Source organism: Lycium barbarum, chromosome 9, assembly GCF_019175385.1.
Source record: "Lycium barbarum isolate Lr01 chromosome 9, ASM1917538v2, whole genome shotgun sequence".
NCBI lineage: Eukaryota > Viridiplantae > Streptophyta > Magnoliopsida > Solanales > Solanaceae > Lycium > Lycium barbarum.
The window spans coordinates 95,193,936-95,219,214 of NC_083345.1; the positions used below are offsets into that span (position 1 = coordinate 95,193,936).

The window sequence follows — 25,279 nt, forward strand, 5'->3', positions numbered from 1 at the left end:
TAAATGTTATGACTCGGTTTCTAGCCGGGTTAAATAGTGATATTGTCTCCCAAATGAGACTCCACAACTATGGGAGCATTGAAGAAACCCTTCAAGCAGCTATTGAAATAGAGTAGAGTCTCAAGGAAGACAATATCAATAAGTCAAGGGGCTATGTGAGTTCATGGAATAACAACAAAGAACGAGAAGCCTCCTCCTCCAATTGGCAAAAGAATAAGGGCCCCATGCAAGAAGCCAAGAAACTATTTGTGAAGAATTCTCAAGTTGAGAAGCAAGTTGACAAACAACCTCTGAAGTTTGCTCCAAAAGAAGGAGGTACGAAAACTCCTATTCAATGCTTTAAATGTCATGGCTTCGGTCATAGAGAAAGCGAATGCCCTAATCGTATAGCGTTTATTTTGAGAAACACTTATAGTGAGGATGAGGAAGAATGTGAGGAAGGATATCATGAGGGCGATCAGGAGAATGAACAACATGATAGTGAAGGGGATGGTGTTGAAGGTGATGATGAGCCTATTGTACCTCTCTATGTGGTGTGAAGAACCATGATAAGCAAAGTAATGGATGACCCAAGTCAACGGGAAAATCTCTTCCATTCCAATTGCATCATTAACCAAAACACTAGTATCATGATCATTGATAGTGGGAGTTGTGCCAATGTTGCTAGTACCACCTTTGTTGATTTCTTGAAACTTCCCACCACCCGCCATGAAAACCCTTACAAACTTCAATGGCTCAATGAATGTGGTGAATTGAAGGTGACTAGGCAAGCTATCATCAAATTCGCAGTTGGGAGTATCACGATGAGGTGTTATGTGATGTTGTTCCCATGCAAGCGTGTCATCTTCTACTTGGCCGACCATGGAAATATGATAGGTCTGCCAACCATAATGAGAGAACTAACCAATACACCCTTTTCCACAATGGTGTCAAACATATCTTGAATCCCATGGCCCCCTCCCAAGTGGGTGAGATCTATAACAAAATGAGGGAGTTAAAGGAGAAAGGTCATGGTGCATTACAAAATAAGATTGTGGGGGAAGAGGGAGTAGAGGAGAGTAGTTCTCAAGAGGTGAGTGGAAAGAAAGGAGAGCTTAGAGGAAAAACCAAGGTGCCTCTTTTGGCGAATTGTGGGGAAAGTAGGGAGGAATTGGGGGAGCGTCAACCGGTGATTCTCCTCGTGCATAGGGACTATGCATTGCACACTAATGAGATAACCCCTTCTTTTCCTAGTTCTATTTCTTCTCTTTTGCAGGAATTTGATGATGTGTTCCCAACGGAACTTCCAAAAGCGTTACCACCCTTGAGGGGAATTGAACACCAAATTGACTTTGGTCCGGGTTCTCAATTGCCTAACAAACCGGCTTATAGAGCCAACCCGGATGACACTAAGGAGCTTCAAAGGCAAGTGGATGAGCTCCTTGAAAAGGGAGTTGTGCGAGAAAGTATGAGTCATTGTGTTGTGCCCGTGATCTTGGTACCAAAGAAGGATGGCTCATGGCGCATGTGTGTTGATTGCCGAGCCGTCAACACAATAACGATAAAGTATCGCCATCCCATACCTCGTCTTGACGACATGCTTGATGAGTTGAATGGTTCATGCGTATTCTCTAAGGTAGATCTTAGGAGTGGGTATCATCAAATCCGGATGAAACCCGGAGATGAGTGGAAAACCGCATTCAAGACCAAGTTTGGTCTATGTGAATGGTTGGTGATGCCTCTTGGTCTCACTAACGCTCCTAGTACTTTCATGCGTTTGATGAATCATGTCATGAAACCTTTGATTGGCAAATTCGTGGTTGTTTACTTTGATGATATTTTGGTGTATAGTAAAACCATGGATGAGCATGTTATTCACTTGAAATGTGTGTTTGAAGTGCTTAGACAAGAACAACTTTATGCTAATGTTGCTAAATGCTCTTTTTGTGTTGATGAAGTTGTTTTCTTGGGTTTTGTTGTGAGTTCAAGGGGCGTTGAGGTTGATGAATCCAAAATAGACGCTATTAAGAATTGGCCAACTCCTAAATCCATTGGTGATATTAGAAGTTTTCATGGCTTGGCTAGTTTTTATAGGCTGTTTGTTAAGGGGTTTAGTACCATAGCCGCTCCTTTGACCGAGGTAATCCGAAAGGATAAACCTTTTTCTCGGGGTGTGGAGCAAGCAAAGGCTTTTGAAACTCTAAAACAAATGCTTAGCTCCGCACCGTTGTTGCAATTACCTAATTTTGACAAAATCCTTGAAATTGAATGTGATGCTAGTAAAGTAGGTATTGGTGGCGTTTTGATGCAAGACCAAAAACCCATTGCCTATTTTAGTGAAAATTTTAAGGGTGCGACGTTGAACTACTCCCCCTATGATCTTGAATTGTATGCTTTGATTAAAGCTTTGGGTAATTGGCAACACTACTTGTGGCCTAAAGAGTTTGTGATTAGGACCGACCATGAGTCCTTAAAACATCTTAAGGCCCAAGGAAAGTTGAACAAAAGACATGCTAAATGGGTTGAATTCCTTGAAACCTTCCCTTATGTAACCCAATACAAAAAGGGAAAGGAGAAAGTAGTGGCGGATGCCCTATCAAGGAAACATGTTTTGATTAATACCTTGTCTTCCAAATTGATGGGTTTTGAAAGCCTGAAGACATTGTATCCCGAGGACCCCATGCTTGATGAGTTGAATGGTTCATGCGTATTCTCTAAGGTAGATCTTAGGAGTGGATATCATCAATGTTGACACCCAATTTTGTCCCGCCTCTCCCCAAAATATCTGTTTACGCGTCTAATATTTTTGGCAACTTTTTTTTAAAAAAAAATTATTTATATTTTACTATAATTATTAACTTTTATTAATACCGGCGTTTCATTATCCTGTTGCAGTCACTACTGTTATTATCTTTTATTTTTATTACTGTTACTACTACCACTATTATCATTGTAGTTATTATTATTATTATTGTTATTATTATTATTATTATTATTATTATTATTATTATTATTATTGTCACCGGTATTATCATGATTCACATTTTTATCACTTCAGCATTTTTTACCAGCTTATGCACGCGCATCGCATTTATCTTCGCATAATTAAATAATAACGTTTATTTACTGCTGAATTTCAAAATATTATTGCACGGCTATTGCGACGTAATTCCTATTTTTATCTGAGCATTAATAAATACGTACTTTTATACTAGGTAATATTTTGGCACACGTTAGCATATAGTTAATTAAAATAGGTCTTTTATTTAAAATTAGAAGCCTAAATTATTTCTTTCATTCAGCCCATATTTTAATTCATCAGTCCAATCCGTATGAGGCCAATTCATTCAACCAGCCCACATATTATTCAGCCCACTACCTAAGCCTACTGACCCGAACCGACCCAGCCCACGACCCGCTAACCGACCCGGCCCAATTCCCTTATTTCAGCTAACCTAACACTAAGGAAAACAGATCCTCTCCCCCCCCCCCCCCCCCCACACCTTCTCTCTCTTCCGCTCCTCCATATCCTCCCCTGCCCCTATCTCTTTCTCCCCACTTTCGGCTAAACCCTAACGCCCTTTAGCCATGGACTGATTTGTCCACTCCCTTTCCATACAAGACTTGTCGTTTCCGCCCCTCCTCTCTCCTTCCTCTGCTCTCTCCCTCTCTCTCTCTCTCTCTCTCTCTCTCTCTCTCTCTCCTACGCTCCACAACCAAAATCGCAAATTCGCAGTCGTCTTTCGATTCCCCCAGGCCGCGCATGGCCATTTCGGGGAAAGGCAATTAATGCCTGTCCTTTTCCCCGTCTGTGTTCAACCAGTAAGTTCGTATTCTTCCTTATTTCTCTTCTGTCAATCTGAAACGTTTTATGGACTTCGTCCGTTTGTGAAGCAGAAGCTTTCCTTACCAGTTTTATTTTATTTTATTCGGGTACAAAAGACTTTTATGAATTTTGTCTTCTTCACTTTCTTTTCTGATTCGATGTTATAGCGGACATCTGAACGTTGACTCGGACGAATTTCAATTTAAAATCCCGCTCAATTTTTAGCTTTTCAAACCCTAGCAAACCTTAGAAATCCCTATAAATACTCGTTTTCGGAAGTGAAAAGGAGGTCTTTTTTGGTCACCTGGAAAATTCCGTAAAAAAAACTAAGTTCTCTGTTTCTAGCCGCCATAGAATTCCCTAAAATACTAGTTCTGTTAGCAGTTGCAATATTTTTCTAGTATCGAGTCGAAAATCTAAATTTCCTTTTTTTGTTGTTTGTCTCCTTTTGACTTGGATATTGATTCAAATCTATACAAACTCCGATTTGGTGGCGTTTCGAGATAGATCGAAGACTCGAGGACCTACTTCGCTGCACCCGAAGCAGGTAATCCTCCATTTCCTTTATTTAAATTTCTTTCGCATTTTTGGTTGCTTGTGTTGTTTCGGTTTATTATCCCGTGATTCAAGCATGTCGGTTTAGTTAGTTTATTTTAGTTCAATAGATAAGTCTGTTTCTGTGTTGGTCTGTTTGTGTGTTTAAGCATGTTCATGTAGGATAATTTAGTTTAGTTTAGTTAAGTATGTAAACAACTCTCCCATATTTAGTTTAATATCAGTCAGCAGCTCAATAAGTGTTTATATGTTCATACCTATTTGTGGTCTCGGCTGGTTAATTTCAGTTTAGCTTAGCTTAATAGCATTACGAATATCCCTGTTTTAGTTAGCTTAGTCTCGGCTCAGAAGTTAAAATATTTGGATGTTCATGCTAGTTTGGTTTAATTTCCAGTTTATCAGTTTAACGGTATCTATTTGTCTATGCCTTGATTCAATTCAGTTAATTCCCGCTTTATTAGTAATTACGTGTTCACATAAGTGCATACGAGGATGATTATGTCGACCAGTAATGATACATGACATGTTAAAATATAGCGTGACCTTGTATGTTTAAATGTCAGTTTAAAACAAGATCTGAACCCTTCATATCGTACCTGCTATCTTTTGGGTTTCTTTGTGAGCATTTAGGTGAAGATGCTTAGATTTGAGTTATATATAAGCTTGATAAGCCACTTCCAAGTTTAGACGAGAAGTTTGTTGACTTGAGAATTTGGTGGATATACGCGAATCATGTTAAGTATAGTATAATGAATTAGTTCTTTGTATTCGTACTTGGCATTCCATATCTGTATTCGTTAAATAGTCAATCTGCGGATGAGAATGCCTTGGTCGAATGCTACTATTTTGTGTGAATCTGTGTTGAGTCAGCTGGTCCAATCAAGCATGTACGTGCATTAATTCAGTCTTCTTTCTTGTTAATTCGGAACTGCTTAGCGTAAATTTTTGGGCAGTTCAGTGAAATAATAGCATGGTCAGGACACTGTTGTTTCCTAAATGTTGTTTTAAGTCCAGCCTCTTTGCTTCCATTGTCAGCTGGGCATATCATTTAATTTATATTGTTGTTAGATGTGGTTCCTAGCTAGCTCGAACAGGACAGTGACCCTAAAAGGGTTGAGCGTGGTGTTGTAAAATCTGAAATTTGTTCAAAATCTCCTTTAACTCGAGTTGGAGATCTGAAAATATAAAGATCATCCCTTTTTTTTTTGAAAGCAGCTGTCCCGCACATTAGTCATTATCAGTTTGGTTTTGTTTAAATTATGTGCGTCGTTGCAAGCATGTTTCAGCTAAAGTATGTATATAAATGTATATTATAAGTATATTGTAGTTAGCACATTGATAGGGAGGTTAGTTGGTCATTACGGATCAAGCTTGAACCCTCCCAGGTGTTAGCCATGCCTGGGATTCATGAAATCCCTTCGAACTTGTGCAATATCGGGAAGACGGGGGCGAAAGCTTTCCGATATTGACCTTCTAAACATCCTTATGAGTGTGTATACATGAGGTATACTTAAATATACACAGAATATACACAATCTGCTGATTTGTTTGCGTTTATATTTCATATGTTTAGCACTATTCATTGATCGTATACTAATTCTTTTCTTTCGTTTTTCTGCATAACCATCGCATGCGAGTCCGAGGGACTCGTCCCCTTCCGCATTCGGTTCAGCCCAACATAATCTCCTCGGTTCATCTTCCATCAGCCATCCGCAGCAGTCCATATATAAAAAATTGTTATTGGGCCAAAGCCCAACAGCAACTCTTGAACGCAGCATTTAAAAAAAAAACGTGGGCTGAGCCCATTTTAATATCATTTGCTCCTTTATTTCATTTTATGCATTAGATTTGTATTTGTGCAACTAACATTTTACTTGTTTTGTTTCCTTAGACAAATGAACCTTAGTAGATTAGTATGAAACTTAGTTTTAGTGAAAGGGTAGTTGATTTAAGAAAGACCAATTAATTCCATAAGTTTCATTTTCTTCTTTTTACATTATTTATAGTATCTTAATATTTATTTTCAGAATAATTGATTTTTAAAATAGTATGCTTTGAATCAAAGGAATTATGTTTTATTGATTACTATCTTAGAAATTAAAACGTCACTAACATACAAATATTAATCCAAGTACATTTTATAAATATTTTAGATTGATCCGATTATACACATTTAGCCAAATATAGTTAAATAAAGTTAATAAAAGAGAAAGAAAACTCACCTCGTCTTATAACCTATTTATAGAATAAGTCAAAAATTTTACATCACCATATTCACATAATATAATTTTATCCCAAATTTAAATTTGCTAAGCCTTCTTTTAAAAGGTTTCTACTTATATGCAAATCATTATATTTTGCAGATTTTAGTTTAAATGGCATTATTATTCAAAACCTTAGCAATATTTATAAGTATTATTTAAATAGCATCATTATATTCTTTCTTCAAAACTTTAACAACCTTTATAAGTCATATTTTAAAATAGCCTTTAAAGTTCTTATTTTATACAAATTATTATATTTTCTGTAGATCTTGTTTTAACTAACATTATTTTCTTTCAAAAAACTTTAGCAATATTTGCAAGCCATTTTTAAAATTTAAACACTATATTTAGCCTTAATTAATTAACCTAAGTTTAGCCGGTAAACCGTACTTAACGGATTCTAAAGGATGCCTAACCCCTTCCCTTTAGGATAATTAGAACCCTTACCTAGAATTAAAATTAAGCAGACCATTAACAGGGTTTAATTTGCTTTACCTTAGTTAATAATTAGGTGCTCTAATTCACCTTAAAATCAATTAGGTGGCAACTCCTTAAAATAAAATAATTTAGGAATCTTCAATATGTTGTACTCTAATTTGACCCGTTTTAAATGGGGTATAACAATCAAATCCGGATGAAACCCGGAGATGAGTGGAAAACCGCATTCAAGACCAAGTTTGGTCTATATGAATGGTTGGTGATGCCTCTTGGTCTCACTAACGCTCCTAGTACTTTCATGCGTTTGATGAATCATGTCATGAAACCTTTGATTGGCAAATTCGTGGTTGTTTACTTTGATGATATTTTGGTGTATAGTAAAACCATGGATGAGCATGTTATTCACTTGAAATGTGTGTTTGAAGTGCTTAGACAAGAACAACTTTATGCTAATGTTGCTAAATGCTCTTTTTGTGTTGATGAAGTTGTTTTCTTGGGTTTTGTTGTGAGTTCAAGGGGCGTTGAGGTTGATGAATCCAAAATAGACGCTATTAAGAATTGGCCAACTCCTAAATCCATTGGTGATATTAGAAGTTTTCATGGCTTGACTAGTTTTTATAGGCGGTTTGTTAAGGGGTTTAGTACCATAGCCGCTCCTTTGACCGAGGTAATCCGAAAGGATAAACCTTTTTCTCGGGGTGTGGAGCAAGCAAAGGCTTTTGAAACTCTAAAACAAATGCTTAGCTCCGCACCGTTGTTGCAATTACCTAATTTTGACAAAATCCTTGAAATTGAATGTGATGCTAGTAAAGTAGGTATTGGTGGCGTTTTGATGCAAGACCAAAAACCCATTGCCTATTTTAGTGAAAAGTTTAAGGGTGCGACGTTGAACTACTCCCCCTACGATCTTGAATTGTATGCTTTGATTAAAGCTTTGGGTAATTGGCAACACTACTTGTGGCCTAAAGAGTTTGTGATTAGGACCGACCATGAGTCCTTAAAACATCTTAAGGCCCAAGGAAAGTTGAACAAAAGACATGCTAAATGGGTTGAATTCCTTGAAACCTTCCCTTATGTAATCCAATACAAAAAGGGAAAGGAGAAAGTAGTGGCGGATGCCCTATCAAGGAAACATGTTTTGATTAATACCTTGTCTTCCAAATTGATGGGTTTTGAAAGCCTGAAGACATTGTATCCCAAGGACCCCATCTTTGCCAAAATCTTTCTAGATTGCGAAGAGTGGGAAAGGGAGAGGTGGATTAAGGATAGGTCTTCTACTCCCTATTCTAGGTTTGATGGTTTCTTGTTCAAAAACAAGTGTTTGTGTGTGCTCATGAGCTCTTGGAGGAAATTATTTGTGAGGGAGGAACACAATGGGGGATTGATGGGACATTTTGGGATTGATAAGACGTTGGGGATTCTTGAGGAGCAATTTTATTGGCCTCATATGCGAAGGGATGTGGCTAAGATTTGTGGCCAATGCATTGAGTGTCGTAGCGCCAAGTCTAGACTCCTTCCCCATGGTTTGTATACCCCTCTTCCCACCCCTCAACAACCTTGGGTTGATATTTCGATGGATTTTGTGCTGGGTTTGCCTAGAACCAAAAGGGGTAAAGATAGCATCTTTGTTGTGGTTGATCGATTTTCTAAAATGGCTCATTTCATTGCTTGTCATAAAGTTGATGATGTTCCTCATGTTGCATCTTTGTTTGTTGAACATGTGGTAAAGTTGCATGGTATTCCCAAAACCATTGTAAGCGATAGGGATCCCAAATTCCTTAGCCACTTTTGGAAAGAATTGTGGGGACGACTTGGTACTAAATTGTTGTTTTCTACCTCTTGTCACCCACAAACCGATGGCCAAACCGAAGTTGTCAATAGGACCTTGGGTTCTATGCTTAGGCCCATGGTTAAAGGGAAACTAGCATCTTGGGAAGATCAATTGCCTTTGGTTGAATTTGCTTATAATAGAGTCATTCATAGCACTATTGGCATGTCGCCTTTTGAAGTGGTTTATGGTTTTAACCCCCTAACCCCTTTAGATCTAACCCCTTTGTCTCAAGATGTTGTGTTGAGTTTAGATGGCAACAAACGAGCCGAGGCCATGAAGAAGTTGCATGAGAAGGTGAGGCTTCACCTTGAGAAAAAGAATCAAGAAACGGCCAAGAGAGCAAACAAAGGCCGCAAACGAGTTGTGCTTGAACCGAGTGATTGGGTTTGGGTACATTTCCGGAAAGAGAGGTTTCCCAACAAAAGAAAGACCAAGTTGATGCCTAGAGGAGATGGACCATTTGAAGTACTTGAACGACTCAATGATAATGCATACAAAATTGATCTTCCACCCGAATACCAAGTTCATAACATCTTCAATGTGTGTGATCTCTCTCCTATGGTGGTGCAAGATGATGATCCCTTAAATTTGAGGACAAATTCTCTTCAAGAAGGGGAGAATGATACAATTCGAGTGACATCAAGACCTTTTACAAGGAGCCAAGCGAGGGTACTTCAAGCTATGCAAGCATTGTTCATGAGGAGGGACATACTTGAATATACTCTAGCACCTTCTCAGGGATTTCAAGTGTTCATGATAGCATGGGAGGATGGTTTGGAGAAGTGGGTTGAAGATGGTCATGCTTGCAATGTGGCTATTACTTGAAGATTTGCAAATTCAAGCTTTGTTCCCAAAAGAAGACACCTAAACAAAGCCCTTACTTCATTAAGGGTAAAAGTGTCATAATGTAGTTGTCTTCTTTTTAGCTTTAGTATAAATAATAGTTTCTTTGATTTGGAAGACTTAGACTATTTTGAACATTGATATTTGGTATTGTAAAACTCTTGAGTGTAAGAGCTTGTTTAGCCTTGGATTGACTTCTTGTTGAGAGGATTGGTTGTTAGGAATTCCAAATCCCTCTTGGTCATCCTAAGAATTTGGTGTTCCTTTCGATTCTAATTTAGAGGTCTTAGTTTTCTATAACTTTGGTTGCTAAATTAGGTCTTAAGTTGTGTCAAATTATCTATCCCTTTTGTTTCTTGCCTTTTATTTCTATTTTCGTTCTTAATCTTGCATCATTTTGTGCTTAAAATAAGCCCAAAAAATAATTAGACCCGTTTGGCTTAGCTTATCTAAAGCAGCTTGTAAACTAAAAACAACTTATAAGCCAAAAAAAAAAAAAAAAATTGGGCTACTCCAACTTATTTTTTAAGCCCATAAGTTGCTTTCAGCTTATAAGCGGCTTTTTTTAAGCCCATCCAAACAGATTTCTACTTTAAGTGTGCCTTTCTGAAAAGTGAATTTATATCAAGTGGGTGTTGTTAAAAAAGTTGAAAACATTGGTGAAGATGAAGACTGGTAGTTCAAACTTCAGAAAAGACTCAATTTCAAACATATATATGTCTGAAACTTCAGACATTAATAATTCAAACTTTAGACGTACTTATTAGAAGTTTGAAACTTCCAAGCTTAACTTCAGCGTATATAGGAATATCTAGGAAGTTTGGCTTGTCAGAGAAGCATATGTTGGAAGATTAGCCTTGGCAAGCCAAACTTCTAACGCTTGAAGTTTGAGACTTCCAAGCCAACTTTAGATACATATGTCGGAAGTTAAGCCTTCGCAAGCCAAACATCAGACAAAATTTGTAACTACATATGCGGATTTTTGCAACTTTGATCTCGTATGCTGGAAGTTTGCTTGTACAGGAAATATGTTAAACTCCAGGCCAAATCTATGACTTCATACGCATTTTTTTGTAACTTTGATCGCGTATGTTGAAAGTTGATTCCAAAGTAGCTAAATTTACAAAAATACAAACTCGATTATGGCTTAGCTGGATGTCGCAAAATCGGTTATGTGCACTTCCCCTATTTTTCCTCCTTAGATCTCTACGCTTCTTCTTCTAAATTTGAATTAGAGTGTGTCATCACTTCTAAAGACGATTTTTGTTGCACGATGTTTTGCTGTTCGTTTTTCTTTTATCGTTTTAATCTTTTTTATTCTTAACAATGTATCCTATTATTTGTACCCTGTCAGTCTTCTGTATTGATTGTCCAGAAAAAAACTTAGTACTAATTTGATGCAGTGTACTATATTTTATTTCGTTGTGCTCATTTGTCCAACTTATTTTTCTGACAAGCAAAGATCAACGAGTATCCATATACTTCAAACAAATTGGATCATAAGTATACGTAGGTGAAATAGGAGTTTTAGATGAAGACCCGGGTGGGTTGTTTGGTCTAAGATATGACTCTTCTTTAATTTTTGTTTTATTTATGGGGCTCTATGTCTACGTGACATAAAAAATTAATTTATTTTGTCATGTCAGATTCTTTTTAATGACAAATTTGGCTTAATGATTTTATAAGAGAAAAGCTCTAAGCTGAGTGACTTTGTTGATACAAAACAAAGTTGAATGATTTTGCTATATAATTCTTCATAGTTGAGTGACCTTTTATGATATTATTACTCTATATTCTGATGCCCAAATTACGGCGAAAAAAATAATGCTAAATATTTCTCTTTGCAAGAATTCTTTTTCACAATCTTTCACGAATTTTTGTTTTTCGCAAACTTGACAGGAATTACATTTATACACAATTTTTTTGTGTTTTTACCGACGCAAATGTCATCCCAAAGAACAAAGAAAATACTAGGTAACCAAATTGATCTCATCCATTTTTAAAAATTTATGTACTTATAAAAATTGGCTTTGGTTCATGTTCTTAAAATATCAAGGATAAAAAAGTTTTGCAAATAAAAGCTCATTCCAAGTATCTTGAAGACCAGGCAAGCACCAATGTACACAATCAGCATAGCTAACTGGATTTGCCAATTGCTCTGCTGTTAGTGGATTCCATTGCTTCTTGTAAATTGATGTGTGCGCATCTTTTCTGTAATTTGAGAGTTGTGTGATGTTGAGAAATGTAATGGGCACTTTTGTTTTACGAAACACTTCTCCAATTACTTTCATTATGCTTTTTCTGCTATCTGATCCCCAGTAATTTGGATCCTCTATCATTTTTGTTTCATTGTAACAATTCTTATTTGGTTCTCCTCCCCAATCTATGCTCCTGCAAAAATAGAGATTAATTAGTACTACGTACTGTTTTTTTTTCCAATTGTAACATGACAAACAAATTTTCAACAAAAATTGAACATCAAGTAGTATTACTTTTGATGGGAAGGTGACATGCTAGTGAAAAAGACTCTGGTTTTCTTGGGATCCATATTTTTTTTTACCCATCTCAGCATACTCTTCATTCCCATTCGATATGCATCCTCTGTCGATACTATTGCTATATCTTTCTCCTCATCCTCAAATGATCCTTGCCTGTACCGATTTCATTTTTATATCATTAGTTCCTTCCCAAACAAACAAATCAAAATACAGCAAATTGTATATTTTTCAAAATACCAAATTAGTTACATGCTGTATCAGTATTTTTTTCCTTTAATGTGTCAATTCACAGAACTTAAACTCTACTGAAAAGAATAAATAAGGGAGGGGAAGATCAATTACAAAATCTTGAATTCTTGGCCGGTCATCCACCAAAGATAAGTATTGAAAACGACTATATCAGCCCCTTTCCAATTCTTTCCGTGCTTATTGATTGAGCCTTTTCGGACAACTCTATCTGATATTCTATGTACCACTGCATCATCAGCATTTGATTCCAGCAGAAATGGTGCCCAATAGAACTCAATCGTCGCGTTATAATCCTGCAGTGCCAATTAAATTCAAGCTAATTAGCAACATTTAGTTAATCCACGTAGTCATAGCATTCTGATACTACATATTTATGTAACTTTAAAATGATCACCTACCTTAGCAGTGAAAACACTGAGGGAACCAAAAGTTTCCATGGACTTGGCATTCTCAGGAATAAGTCTATGGAGAAGACAAACCATGGAAATATATTGTCCTCTGTTTAACGAATCTCCTACATATAACATCCTCTTCCCACGAAGGGTTTCCAGCATTAGTGTCGCGTTGAAACTGCAACATTATGGAAATACTGCCTAGTTAATTCATTGCAATATTATGGAAATAACAAAACCTTTGCCTTCTAAATCAGAATATAAAACAGAGAAATCGAAACTATTAAATTTCCATGCTATTATAAAAGTGTGACCCGAGGTTCTGGCAGGTAAGAGTTGTTGAACTACACACTAAACAAATATTAACAAATAGAGACAAAGAGTAGAATGTAACCATTAACCCGTAAACCAGATTAAGAATAGTGACGAAACCATTTCTCAAACATTATCGACTCAGGTTTTCTTTTCGTGGCCTAGCTCTATATGTCACATGTCTGTGACGGATCCAGAATTTAGAGGTTATGTGTTCTGAGTTGAAAGTTTTTATTCTAAAATATGTAAACAATATAGTAAGTACTTCTCTTTCACACTCATGTATTATAGGAGTAATAGTAACTACGGAATGCTTAGATCATACATCATCCTGACCCATCAACTTGATCAAGGAAATGAATTACGCATCAATTGGTTATTAATCTTGAGAATGAGACTATTGAATGCAAGTGTTCACTTATTTGTAACTAACTAACTGATGTCGAATGATGTGTTGGTTAATGATAAGTAGATGACTATATGGCAAACATGAGATAAATTGAGTTAAAACTATACATGCCTCGGAAGAGAGCAGCCATAAGGTTGCCATCTCCAATGCTGATAATCTTTATCTGGCCGGCCATGTTCTTGGCAAGTCAATTGTGGCTGTATGTAAGGACATTCAGCTTCCTCGTACAGTGGCCTGCTGTAATCTCGAACCCACATCCCACTGAAAATGTCGCAGCCTTCCTCTGTCTCTCCAATGGCAAATGGCAACTTCTTGCTCTTCTCTGCCAAATTTATGCAGAACACACTCAACATGCTATTTTAATAAGCCTCAACTTATATGCAACAGCCTTAGAGATAATGGTAAAAAACACATCTAAACTATTACTTTTTCGCGAGTTTCACATTCAAACTATCGATTGTTCCCTTTTCCTATCTGAACTATCATCATCTATGTATTAAAACACACCTAGTTGGATAGATGGTGATAGTTCAGGTAGAAAAAGGGAACAACTAATAGTGGTCTACTTAGCTTTGAGGTGCGATTTAATACATAGATGATGATAGTTCGTGTAGGAAAAAGGAGATCATAGTTGGGGTGCGAAACTCGCCAAAACGTGATAGTTGATGTGTGTTTTTGACAATTAACTCAGTCTTGCTAGCAGCTGAATCGAAATAGAAGATTAACAAGTGGAATTAGTAGCCTAGAAAATAAGGTATATAACTTTTCGTAGCAAGTAAAATTTGCACTGGGAATGGAAAACTTTCATTACGCTGTCAGTATATAAGTCAACTCTTTTGATAATGTTGGTGTATTCAAGTCGATACAACAAAAACTTATGGAAAAAAAAATTAAATGTGCATAATTTGATGAATGTGTTACTCACTGATTCTTGAGATGGAATTGGGAGGACCATATAGACTAGAATACTCAAGCTGGCTAAAAATGCAGCTGAAATCTTCACTATAAAGAATGGTGACGAAGACGATGAAAGCTAATAAAGTGAATAGAAAAGGAGAAAGATGAGTCTTTCGGAGAATTGAAGACGAAGAAGAGGGAGGTGGCTTCATTGCTTTGAAGCCTTTGGTAGAGTGGCTCTTGTTGAAGTTAGGTAGTCTATGGCTGAATAAATACATGAAAAATATTTATCGGTTACGTTTGAAGGAGTTGACAAGAGGTTTCTTTCCAGCAATTAAATATATTTATGTTTGAGATCTTTATTGAAATTTGTTACTCACTATTCTCGTTATTATTGTGTTATCATCATTGTTATATTAGGTTTGATGGAAAATAGATAAAGTAAAGGGCACTACCAAAGCTGAGGAATAATATATGGAGTATACACCACTAAAACGACGTATTTAGTTGTTGAGTTCGCTTATATATTTCTGCTTAGGTAATAATAATAATAATATGACTGCACCAAACAAATAGAAGAACAGCTATTTCGCCAATAAAATATCATTCGGTTTAGTGAGTTTTAAACCATGCATATATATATATATATATGGGTCTTTTATCTTTTCTAATGTCCTACGGTAAGCACATTATATTTTTTTGTTTTCAAAACTTGGTGTCACATTTCTTTTTACACAACTATTTCTTAAGTGATGGTCAAATTGATGTTTAGAAATTTAATACTTGATGGCACATTACCATCAAAACTTATGAGATTTGCATAACTTGAATGATGGTCAAATTGTCTAGTTTTTTCTTCCCTTTACAGCCTGAAGGCTTGAGGTGAAGTAACGTGGGAATTTGATGATAGGATCTCGAAACAGCAATGATTTTCCCTTAGCTTCTAAGTTAAGGGTACGGGTTGTGGGAAAGATGGGAAATCATTTTCTACACTTTATATAGGTGAATTTAAGAAATTTGGGAAAGCAATTAAGTAGCACCCTATACTCGTTTAATTAAAGGTTTAGTTAGAGAGTGATTGAGGTAACATTTCATAGTCATTTTAGTTGGCAAGATCGTCTATCTCTTCACTCTACAGCAGTAAGTGAGCCCACACTCCAGTCTCCAGAAATCTTTCACATGGAGCAGTTGATCCCCTTTGACAAACCAAGATTTAACTAGCTTTATTGTTTTGACTAATTTTCACTGTTCGATGTCTGATACCCTCTAACCTAGTCATTAAAATTAGTGTTGGCCAAGCCTGCTAAGGGGTAAAACGTTTGCTACCAATAAGTTCTTCATTCTCAATATTCGAACACAAGACCTCTAATTAAGAGCGAAGAGATGTCAATTATCTCACCACTCCTTCCGTGATTCTAATATAAATAAATAAATAAAAATTACTTTCACCACTATTAGTTATCCTAGTAGTCCACTGCTAAAATAGAAATCTAATGAATGACATTTCGGAATGGAGACATCCATAAGAATAAAGTAGTCCAGAATAGCGAGTAGAATATCCATTTGTAAGAAACAATAGTAATATCGAATTTTCATCAAGTAAAATAGGCTCAAATATCAATTAATTGGGACGGGTTATAACTTATAATCAGTAGAAAGGTTGGAACATGCATATAGTATTAGTGGAACATGCATATAGTATTAGTCCCCGAGGACAAAGTCTATTATCATAAAGTACATAACAACAGGGTTCTCCATTTACAGAGGCAAATTGAAAAGAATTAAAACTGCTATATTGCTCAAGTACGGATGTGGGTATGCATACGGGTGCTGAATTAGTAATCGGATTCGTCATCTCATAAAAATTGGAATTCAAGGATATGCATCTGAATATGAATACGGGTGTTAGGAGATATAATCAATAAGGATATAAGAATAATATATATGACAATATATTATTTAAGGTAGAAACTTATTTTTCAATTAACAATGTAACTTAAATCCAATTCTGTTAATTAAGTCAAAATAAAAATTGACTATGACATAATTATAAATTGATGAAAAAATATGTAGTATTAGATTTTTACTCTTAGGATTCGGGTTTACGCGTGTAAGATAGAGTCAAGAAATGTATATTATAACATGTACAAGAATGTATTTTGAAAATTAATTAAATTCTTTGTAAACACTAAATATTTTATACGTATCATAACAAAGTATTTTAATAGTTTATGTGAATATATATATGACATAATAAAAAAAATCAAACCAAACACCTAAACAACCTGTACTTCTTCGCTATAGGCAAATTAGATTGACTAAAATCGATGTGGATCCCACACTTACACTCAAATTGTGTTGTAACCACACGACAAAAATGTTGAGAACCCAAGCAATAGAGCTCAAAAGTCATTAAGAAATAATCACCACGAACCTGCAAACCACCATTATATTATCTGGAGAAGTGCAAAAAAACCCAATTCTGACCTCCATTTAACTTGTAGTCGAAGATGAAATGTTCTTACAAATATATCTACTTTGGGACCGCTTTAGACATACAAGATTAAAGTTTGCAAAAACTCATGTGGCCAAATTTCGGATATTTTTTGCCTGAAGTGTAGCCTTGTCAAGGCCAAACATTGAACATTTTTTCTTAGAGTTTGGCCTTGCTTACCAAGGCCAACTTCGGACATTTTTTTACTGAAGTTGTGGTCTTGGCACCAAAAAATCGAACATCTTTAAAAAAGGTATGACCTTGGGAAGGCCTAACTTCATGCATATACTGGCTACACTTCATCATATAATGGCTTGTCAAGGCCAACTTCGGACATTTTTACTGAAGTTGTGGTCTTGCCAAGGCTAAACTTCAAACATTTTGAATTGAAGTTGTGGCCTTAGCAAGGCCAAACTTCATACATATAATGTTGCACTTCAAATATTTTGGCATGAGGTTCAGGCATATATTTGGCTGCACTTCAAATATTTTGGCATGAGTTCATGTGAACAAATTTTTGCTTAGAACAACAGCTTGTTCTTCAAATTTTAACATTCCAACATACAATTCAACACCCAAATCTACCTCAAATAAGCTCAATTTTGAAACATAAATTTCATGTATTATATAGAACAAACCTCAATCATCAATTTTTCTAAAACAACAGGAAGTCTAACAAACCCAATTTGCAACAATGTGATTTGCCTTTGTTTTCAAGATTTTTCAATAACACCCACTCGATTTAAACTTATTACATATTCAAAACTCGAAACTCACTTCTTCAAAATGTTGTACTTCAATTGCTATAAATTCAAAAAAGAATATTGTACAACAGCTAGGAAGGATGAGGATGAGGAAGAAGAGGAAAAAGCATAAGCAGTTTTGTCTAAAGTTACCTATATTTTGGTACCAGTTAAATTTTTTGGAAAAAAGTGGGTACATATTAAATGAGGCTATAAAATAGAGCGTCCGGTGAAATTTTTACCATATTATCTCTAAAGGTGGATTCAGCATGACTCACCAGGTTCATTTGAATTTAGTACTTTTGACGCGAAACATAAATATATGTATAAGATGCACTAAAATTGCAATAAATAGTAAGTTTGAATGCATAATTTTTAAAAATACAATGTTCAATACTAAAAACCTTAAAAAGTTGAACCCATAGAACTTAAATTCTAAAGGGAAATGGCCCTGCATGACAACTTAGCCAATAAATGGCATAAAAATAACTTAAGGTTATTAGCACCTTGTAGCCCACATTCATATTTTAATATAGTGTTTTATAGCCAAACTAGGTTATCACGCAATAAAAAAAAAAAACGCTCTCTCACTTCTCTCTTCGAACGCACGAACACAATCTTCTCCTTTTCTCTCTATCTATCTAAATAATTTTATTCTATTTCTCACGAAATCTTTCACCCGAATTTCTCAAAATTTCACCCCAAATCTTTATCTTATTATACTCATTCAGTAAACAATCTTAGGTTGTAATTCTCATTGTTTTCTTTATTTTTCAGAGTTTTTGTCACTACCCAAATCACGGGTCATGAGGCACCCACACTGTCCCCCCAGGAGGGCGTACCCTTCCCTTAATCACATTATTTAAGAAAAATTTGCGGAATAAAAAGAGAGAATTATACCAAGTCAACAGATATATATATAAGTAGCATAAGTGCTGAAGTAACATCAATTACCATCCCAAAACCTGGTATGTACTCGTACAAGAGCACTAATACAGTACAATATCCGAAAACTCAATACAAGTAAAAAAAATGCATAATAAAGTGTGTCTGTGAATCAAAAGGACAGATAGCAATGGAGGGAAATCCGGGGTTGCAGGATCCCGAAAGTGGCTCACCTTAAAATCTCCAGAAGAAAGGCCTCGGGTCACTCTCGAGGTCGTGAACTGAATTTTGGCTCAAACTCTGCACTCAACAAAAAGTGCAGCAAGAGTAGTATGAGTACAACACTTGTACTCGTAGACATCATAGGCCGACAACGATTAGATAACGCATATACATAGGAAGAAATCAACCAATACAACAGATAAGCAATCAAGAACAGTCACGAAATATGTTCAGGTACAAGATCAGACAAAGTGTATAAGATAAGATAGTCAATGAGTAAATGAATAAATGTATATGAAATGGAATGCAATGGAAGGAAATTTCCCCTAGGCCACCTCTACAATCCGTACACACATGCTAAGGCCTATGCCTCAAAGTCATGACACATAGGGGACCCACGAAGTCCATGTACCACATCGTTCTCTGGCAAAGACCTCAGAAACTATCAATATATCACTCTCTCCGGCAATGACCTCAGAGGCTATCAACAAAACTCATGTTTCGGCAAAGACCTCGGCAGCTAACAATAACACTCGCTTTATGGCGAAGACCTCAGAAACTGTCAATCAGCTCGCTCTCCGACAAAGACATCAGAGGCTATCAATCACTTACCTTACTATCACATCAATCATATATAAACAAGGAATGCATGACATCCATGGAATCAAGTGCAAAAACAACACAAATCATAGAATAAATAAATCCATGTCACGAATGCAAGTCACAACTCAGTTCGATAATATTATCCTTCACTTTTCCATGTCATAAGTGAGATATCAAGTGACAGGAGTGGATAAATCAACAAACACCACTTATTAGCAAACATGGCGACAAGCCCACATAACAACATCCATACCAAAATAGTGGATTTATCACCACAAATATGCCTGAAGGCCTAACGTGCTTTCCCCGTCAATATCTATCATTACATACGATTCTTTAATCGGAGTATAACAAAGGTAAGCCGTAACCTAACTCAAAAGCCGAGCGGGAGCCACGAACAATCACGCCAAAGCCTTCTCTTTACGAAGAATCTCTGAACGATAAGTCTATCAAATAAGTACTCTACGTTAGATTATGAGTCTAGGGATACACATAATGCTATACTGCTAATTTGAATTCCAAAAACAACCTTAAAAAGTGACCTCGTGCCCATAAGGGCAAAACTCAAATTTTAAGGTAGGAACATGTTACTCATACTTCAAATAGTCAGAATCCTAAGTTTCATGAAAGTTTAACCCCAAATGAGCGGCCAATTCTATTGATTATCACTATCCCCAAATATGGAAAACCGTTAAATTCATATCAAGATTCTTGGGTTTAAATAGGAAATTCAAGCTTAGTATTAGTTTACCCAATGATATACTAGTCCAAATCTAGAAGATTACTCAAAACAAACCATGATAAATTTAGAAAAACTCAAAACAAACCAAAAACTCAAAATTTCACTCAAGGTTCATAACCCATAAACCCTTACCCTAAAACATGAATTCCAATGCTAATTAACAGAAGCTATAATCATAAAAGGATATAAGAAGCTTACCCACTTGAAGAATCTTGAAAAACTTCACAAAATCGCCCTTACTCGAAATCTCTAGGTCTAAATTTGTGAATGAAATGAACAAAACACGAATTGGGGAATAAATACCACTGACAGCGTTTTCCACTTCTGCGGACCCTTTTTGCAGGTGCAGACTCGCACCTGCAGAGAAAAGGCAACATATGCGGTCTATTTAAGGGCCCAAAATGTGCAGATGCAGGGGAAGGTCCGCAGATGCGAACCCCCCCCCCCCCCCCCAATCCCACTAATACTTGCACCTGCGAACTAAACCCGCAGAGGCGAGACCATAGGTGTTGTCCTACACCCGTAGGTTCGGTTACACCAGAAATCCAAAAAATCTGATTTTCACCAAATTCAACCCAATACTCGAAACTCATCCGAGACCTTTCGGACACAAATCAAACATGCATATTTATCGTAAAACACGCTACGAACTCATTCGCGCACTCAAATTTCCCATAAGAGGTATCCTTAACCCGGTGTTGACCAAAGTCAACTTCAACCAAATTTCCAACCAATGACCTAAAACACCACCGAACGCCTCGGGACCCGAACTAAGGACCCAACTAAATAAAAAAAATCATGCTCTGAACCTAATAGGACTATCAGAGTTCGATTCCAGGCTCAATAACCTAAAAGTCAACTATGAATCAACTCTTTTTCTCTTATTCAACTTAGAAAACTCTAGAACCCTTAAAATTATCCTCGGGAACCGCGTCATCCATCTCCAGAAGTCACAAGTACATAAAAGAGACTACCAAAAAGGTATTTTGGGGAAAGCGTAAAATGACCTAAACAACCAAACAGGTCGTTACATCAGATACCAATTAAACAAACGTTCGTCCTCGAAACGAAAAAGGAACTAAGGGAAAGAACCTGTATCGGTAAAGAGCTATGGATATCTACTATGCATATTAGCCTCGGTCACCCATGTAGCCTCGTCAACTGGGCGGTGCTGACACTGCACCTTTACTGAAGCTATCTCCTTTGACCTCAACTTCCTAACTTGCCTAGCCAAGATTGTTACCTGCTCTTCTTCAAAGGACAGATTCTGATCAAACAGCACCGAGTCCCAATGGATGATATATGACCCGTCTGAATGGTACTTCTTTAACATGGAAACATGAAACATCGGGTGAACACCCGCTAAACTAGGTGGCAATGCCAACTCAAAGGCTATCTCACCAATATGCTGAAGAATCTCAAAAGGGTTAATGAACCTCGAGTTAGCGTTCCCTTTTTCCCAAATCTCATCACACCCTTCATAGGTGAAACCTTCAATAGAACCTAGTCACCAACCATGAACTTCAAATCATGAACCTTCCGGTCTGCGTACTCTTTTTGTCTACTCTAAGCCGCAATGATCTTCTCCTGCATCAACTTCACTTTATCCAAAGACTCTCTCAGCAAATCAGTAATGCAAAGCCTTACCTCGAAAGCAACGAACCAACCAATTGGAGAACGACATCTCCTACCATACAAAGTATCAAATGGAGCCATGTCAATGCTCGAGTGATAACTGTTGTTGTAAGCAAACTCTGCTAAGGGTAAGAACTGGTCCCAATGACCACCAAAATCAATCACACAAGCGTGCAATATATCCTCAAGCAACTGAATAGTCCTCTCGGGCTAACCATCCGTCTGCGGGTGAAAGGCGATACTAATATCCAATTGAGTCCCCAATTCCTTCTGCAAAGTCCTCTTGAAATGGGAAGTGAACTGAGTGCCTCTGTTTTAAATGATAGAAATGGGCACCCCATGCAATCGGACAATCTCTTAATGTAGATCCTTGCCAACCTCTCTGAATTATAGGTAGTCTGAATTAGAATGAAGTGCGCAGACTTGGTCAACTTATCTACGATAACCTAAATAGCATCAAACTTGTCCAAAGTCTTCAGTAGACCTACTATGAAGTCCATAGCTATCCTCTCCCACTTCTACTCGGGAATGGGCATCCTCTGAGTCATACCACCCGGTCTATGATGCTCATACTTATCCTGCTGGCAATTCAAACACTGGGAAACAAACTCCACTATATCCCTCTTCATCCAACCCCACGAATAATGTTGTCTCAAGTCACGATACATCTTTGTAGAACCAAGATGGATGAAATATCTTGAATTGTGAGCCTCCTCCAAAATCAACCTAATCAAACTACCAACACGAGGAACGTACACACTCCCCTTAATCCTCGAAACGCCCTCATCATCAAGAATCACCTCCTTGGCGTCCCCACTCAACATCTTATCTCGAATCTTGCACAGTTTCACATCCTCAAACTGTTGTGCCTTGATTTGCTCCAAAAGAGACGACCTCGCCTCAACACAAGCCAGAACCTTGCCGGTTCCGAAATATTAAGCCTCACCATACTATTAGCCAGAGACTGCACCTCTATAGCTAAGGGACGCTCCTCAACTATCAAACGCGCCAAGCTACCCATACTTATCGCCTTTCAGCTCAACGCATCCGCCACCACATTAGCCTTTCTTGGATGGTAAAGAATGGTAATTTCATAATCCTTGAGAAACTCGATCCATCAACACTGCCTCGAATTTAGATCCCACTAATTGAGCACATGCTGAAGACTATGATGATTTGTGAACACCTCACATTGAACTCCATATAGGTAGTGTCTCCAAATCTTTAAAGCAATGACTACTGCCGCCAACTCCAAATCATGAGTGGGGTAGTTCTTCTCGTTGACCTTCAATTTCCTCGAAGCATACACAATCACCTTGCCTTCTTGCATTAACACACAATGAAACCCAATCCGAAAAGCATCACAATAAATAGTAAAGTATTTTCCTTCCACAAGTATTGCTAAAATCGGGGCTAAAGTCAATAAATCCTTGAGATTTTGAAAGCTCTCTTCACACTCATCGGACAACTGAAAAGGCGTGCATATATATGTGTTGTGGCGTGCAACCCGATCCAATTATATGAGTAAGAACGCAAATCCAATTATATCAATGTCAACAAGAGTATATCAATGACAATCTTGCCACACATGGACATGTATCCCAATATCAAGATCAATATCATTTCCTTCCTCTTTACAAATCAATAACCAATAACTGAGAGATACGAGTTCACAACCATGAATAAGTCACTAAGTATCACGTCTAGTATCACACATGTGGCAACAAGCCAATAGATCACAACAAGGCAACAAGCCATAATCAACAACAATACCAAGCTCAGATCATATAAGAGTATTATGAAAGATTAGAATGAGTACACTGCATAATATCATTGAATGATGACAACATATCAAATCAATCGTGCCACACATGGACACATCTCTCGATATCAGTAATAAGTCAAGTTTTTTCCCCTATCCAAGATAATACCTAGCAAGCGAGGGACAACAATTTCACAATCGTGATAAGACGACTAAGCATCAAGTTTAATGTCACACACGTGGCAACATGCCAATAGATCACAACAAGGCAACAAGCCATAATCAAACAATAGTACCAACCTAGGTAATCCATCCCAACTTCATACCCGAAGGCGTAACATGCTGTCTTCGACAATCACTAACTCTACATGTGCTTTACTAACCGAAGTCTAACTATAAGGTAAGCCATAACCTACCTGGTAGCTGAGTAGGAGCCACGAACAATCACACATTTGCCTTACCCTTTTGTAGCGCCTCCAAATACTTAAAGCCTATATTAGAAATAAGGAAGAACAACACCTATATTGTTATACTTATCTTTCAAATAAAATTCAACTATGGAGAAAGGGGGAAACAGGCCCACAATGGTAAAATAGGTATTTCAAAAGTAAAATATGCAATTCAACGTTATAGGAGTTCAATCCTACTAAGCAATTGCTAAAATAACTCAAGAATGGGTCAATTTTGTTAATCAAGTCAAAACCCCCAATTTGGGTATAAACCTTAACTTTTAAACCTTTAATTTCATCAACATAAATGGAAGATTCAAAGCTATTATTTACTAAATCATCAATTTCCATGATTAGATTAGACAAATCCATAAGCAAATTCCATTTAGAAAGACTAAAACTCATTTTATGAAATAGGCATCAAAACCCATCTTCTTTCTTATGTTCTATGAATTTTCTATCATGGATTCATTCTTAAGGAATGTAAAAGAAAGAATCCATGCTTAGGGAACTTACCCTAAAGAGGAATCAACCAAGAATCTCCTCAATTCGCCTCAAAAGTGCTTAGGAACAAGAAGTGAAGGAATGGGAAATAAAAGGATTTCACTTAACATTTATTAGGTTTTGGTCCAAGTCATTTGGCTGCAGCGGTGGGACGTCCGCTACAACAGGCCTGCCACAGCGGCCTACCCTCGCTATCTTGCATCCGCCACAGAGGATCACCTTTCGCTGTGGTGATCCCTCTCAAATGTCACCAACCCGCTATAGTGGACCAAGACCTCACTGTAGCGAGTCCGCTATGGCGGATCTAGTGCCGCTACAGCGGACACCTGACACCAGAATAATCCTGGTTTTTTACTATCTCAATGTCAAAATACGACAATCACCTGAGACCTTCCAGATACAAAATAGACATGTAACTATACATAATAACACGCTACGGACTCACTCGCGGTCTCAGAATTTCCAACGGAGGTCTATTTGACCGAGGCAGCACCCAATAGCCAATTAACTTTTCAACTAATAACCGAAAACGCTCCCAAGTGCCTTGGAATCGAACTGAACATACCACCAAGTCACAATTGACCATTCGAACCTCTCAGAATCGACAGATTTTCGAATAAGGTCTGTTTACCCAAAAGTCAACTATTGGTCAAATATTTTTCACTTTAAGGCTCTATCTCACAAAAGTCATCATATTTCTCGCCTGATCATCTCGAGAACCATACCACCCATCCCAGTAGGTCAAAA

General features: G+C 37.1%; 1 protein-coding gene across 1 annotated transcript; it reads right to left on the reverse strand.

Annotated features, from left to right (window-relative positions):
- Positions 1-11,558: 11,558 nt before the first annotated feature.
- Positions 11,559-14,762, reverse strand: LOC132609092 (protein trichome birefringence-like 33). Its single transcript, XM_060322931.1, has 6 exons — positions 14,522-14,762; positions 13,708-13,918; positions 12,882-13,053; positions 12,577-12,776; positions 12,229-12,387; positions 11,559-12,127 (listed from the first exon to the last, which is right to left on the reverse strand). The coding sequence occupies exons 1-6, from the start codon at positions 14,703-14,705 to the stop codon at positions 11,788-11,790; spliced, it is 1,266 nt and encodes a 421-aa protein (XP_060178914.1). The 5' UTR covers positions 14,706-14,762; the 3' UTR covers positions 11,559-11,787.
- Positions 14,763-25,279: the final 10,517 nt, after the last annotated feature.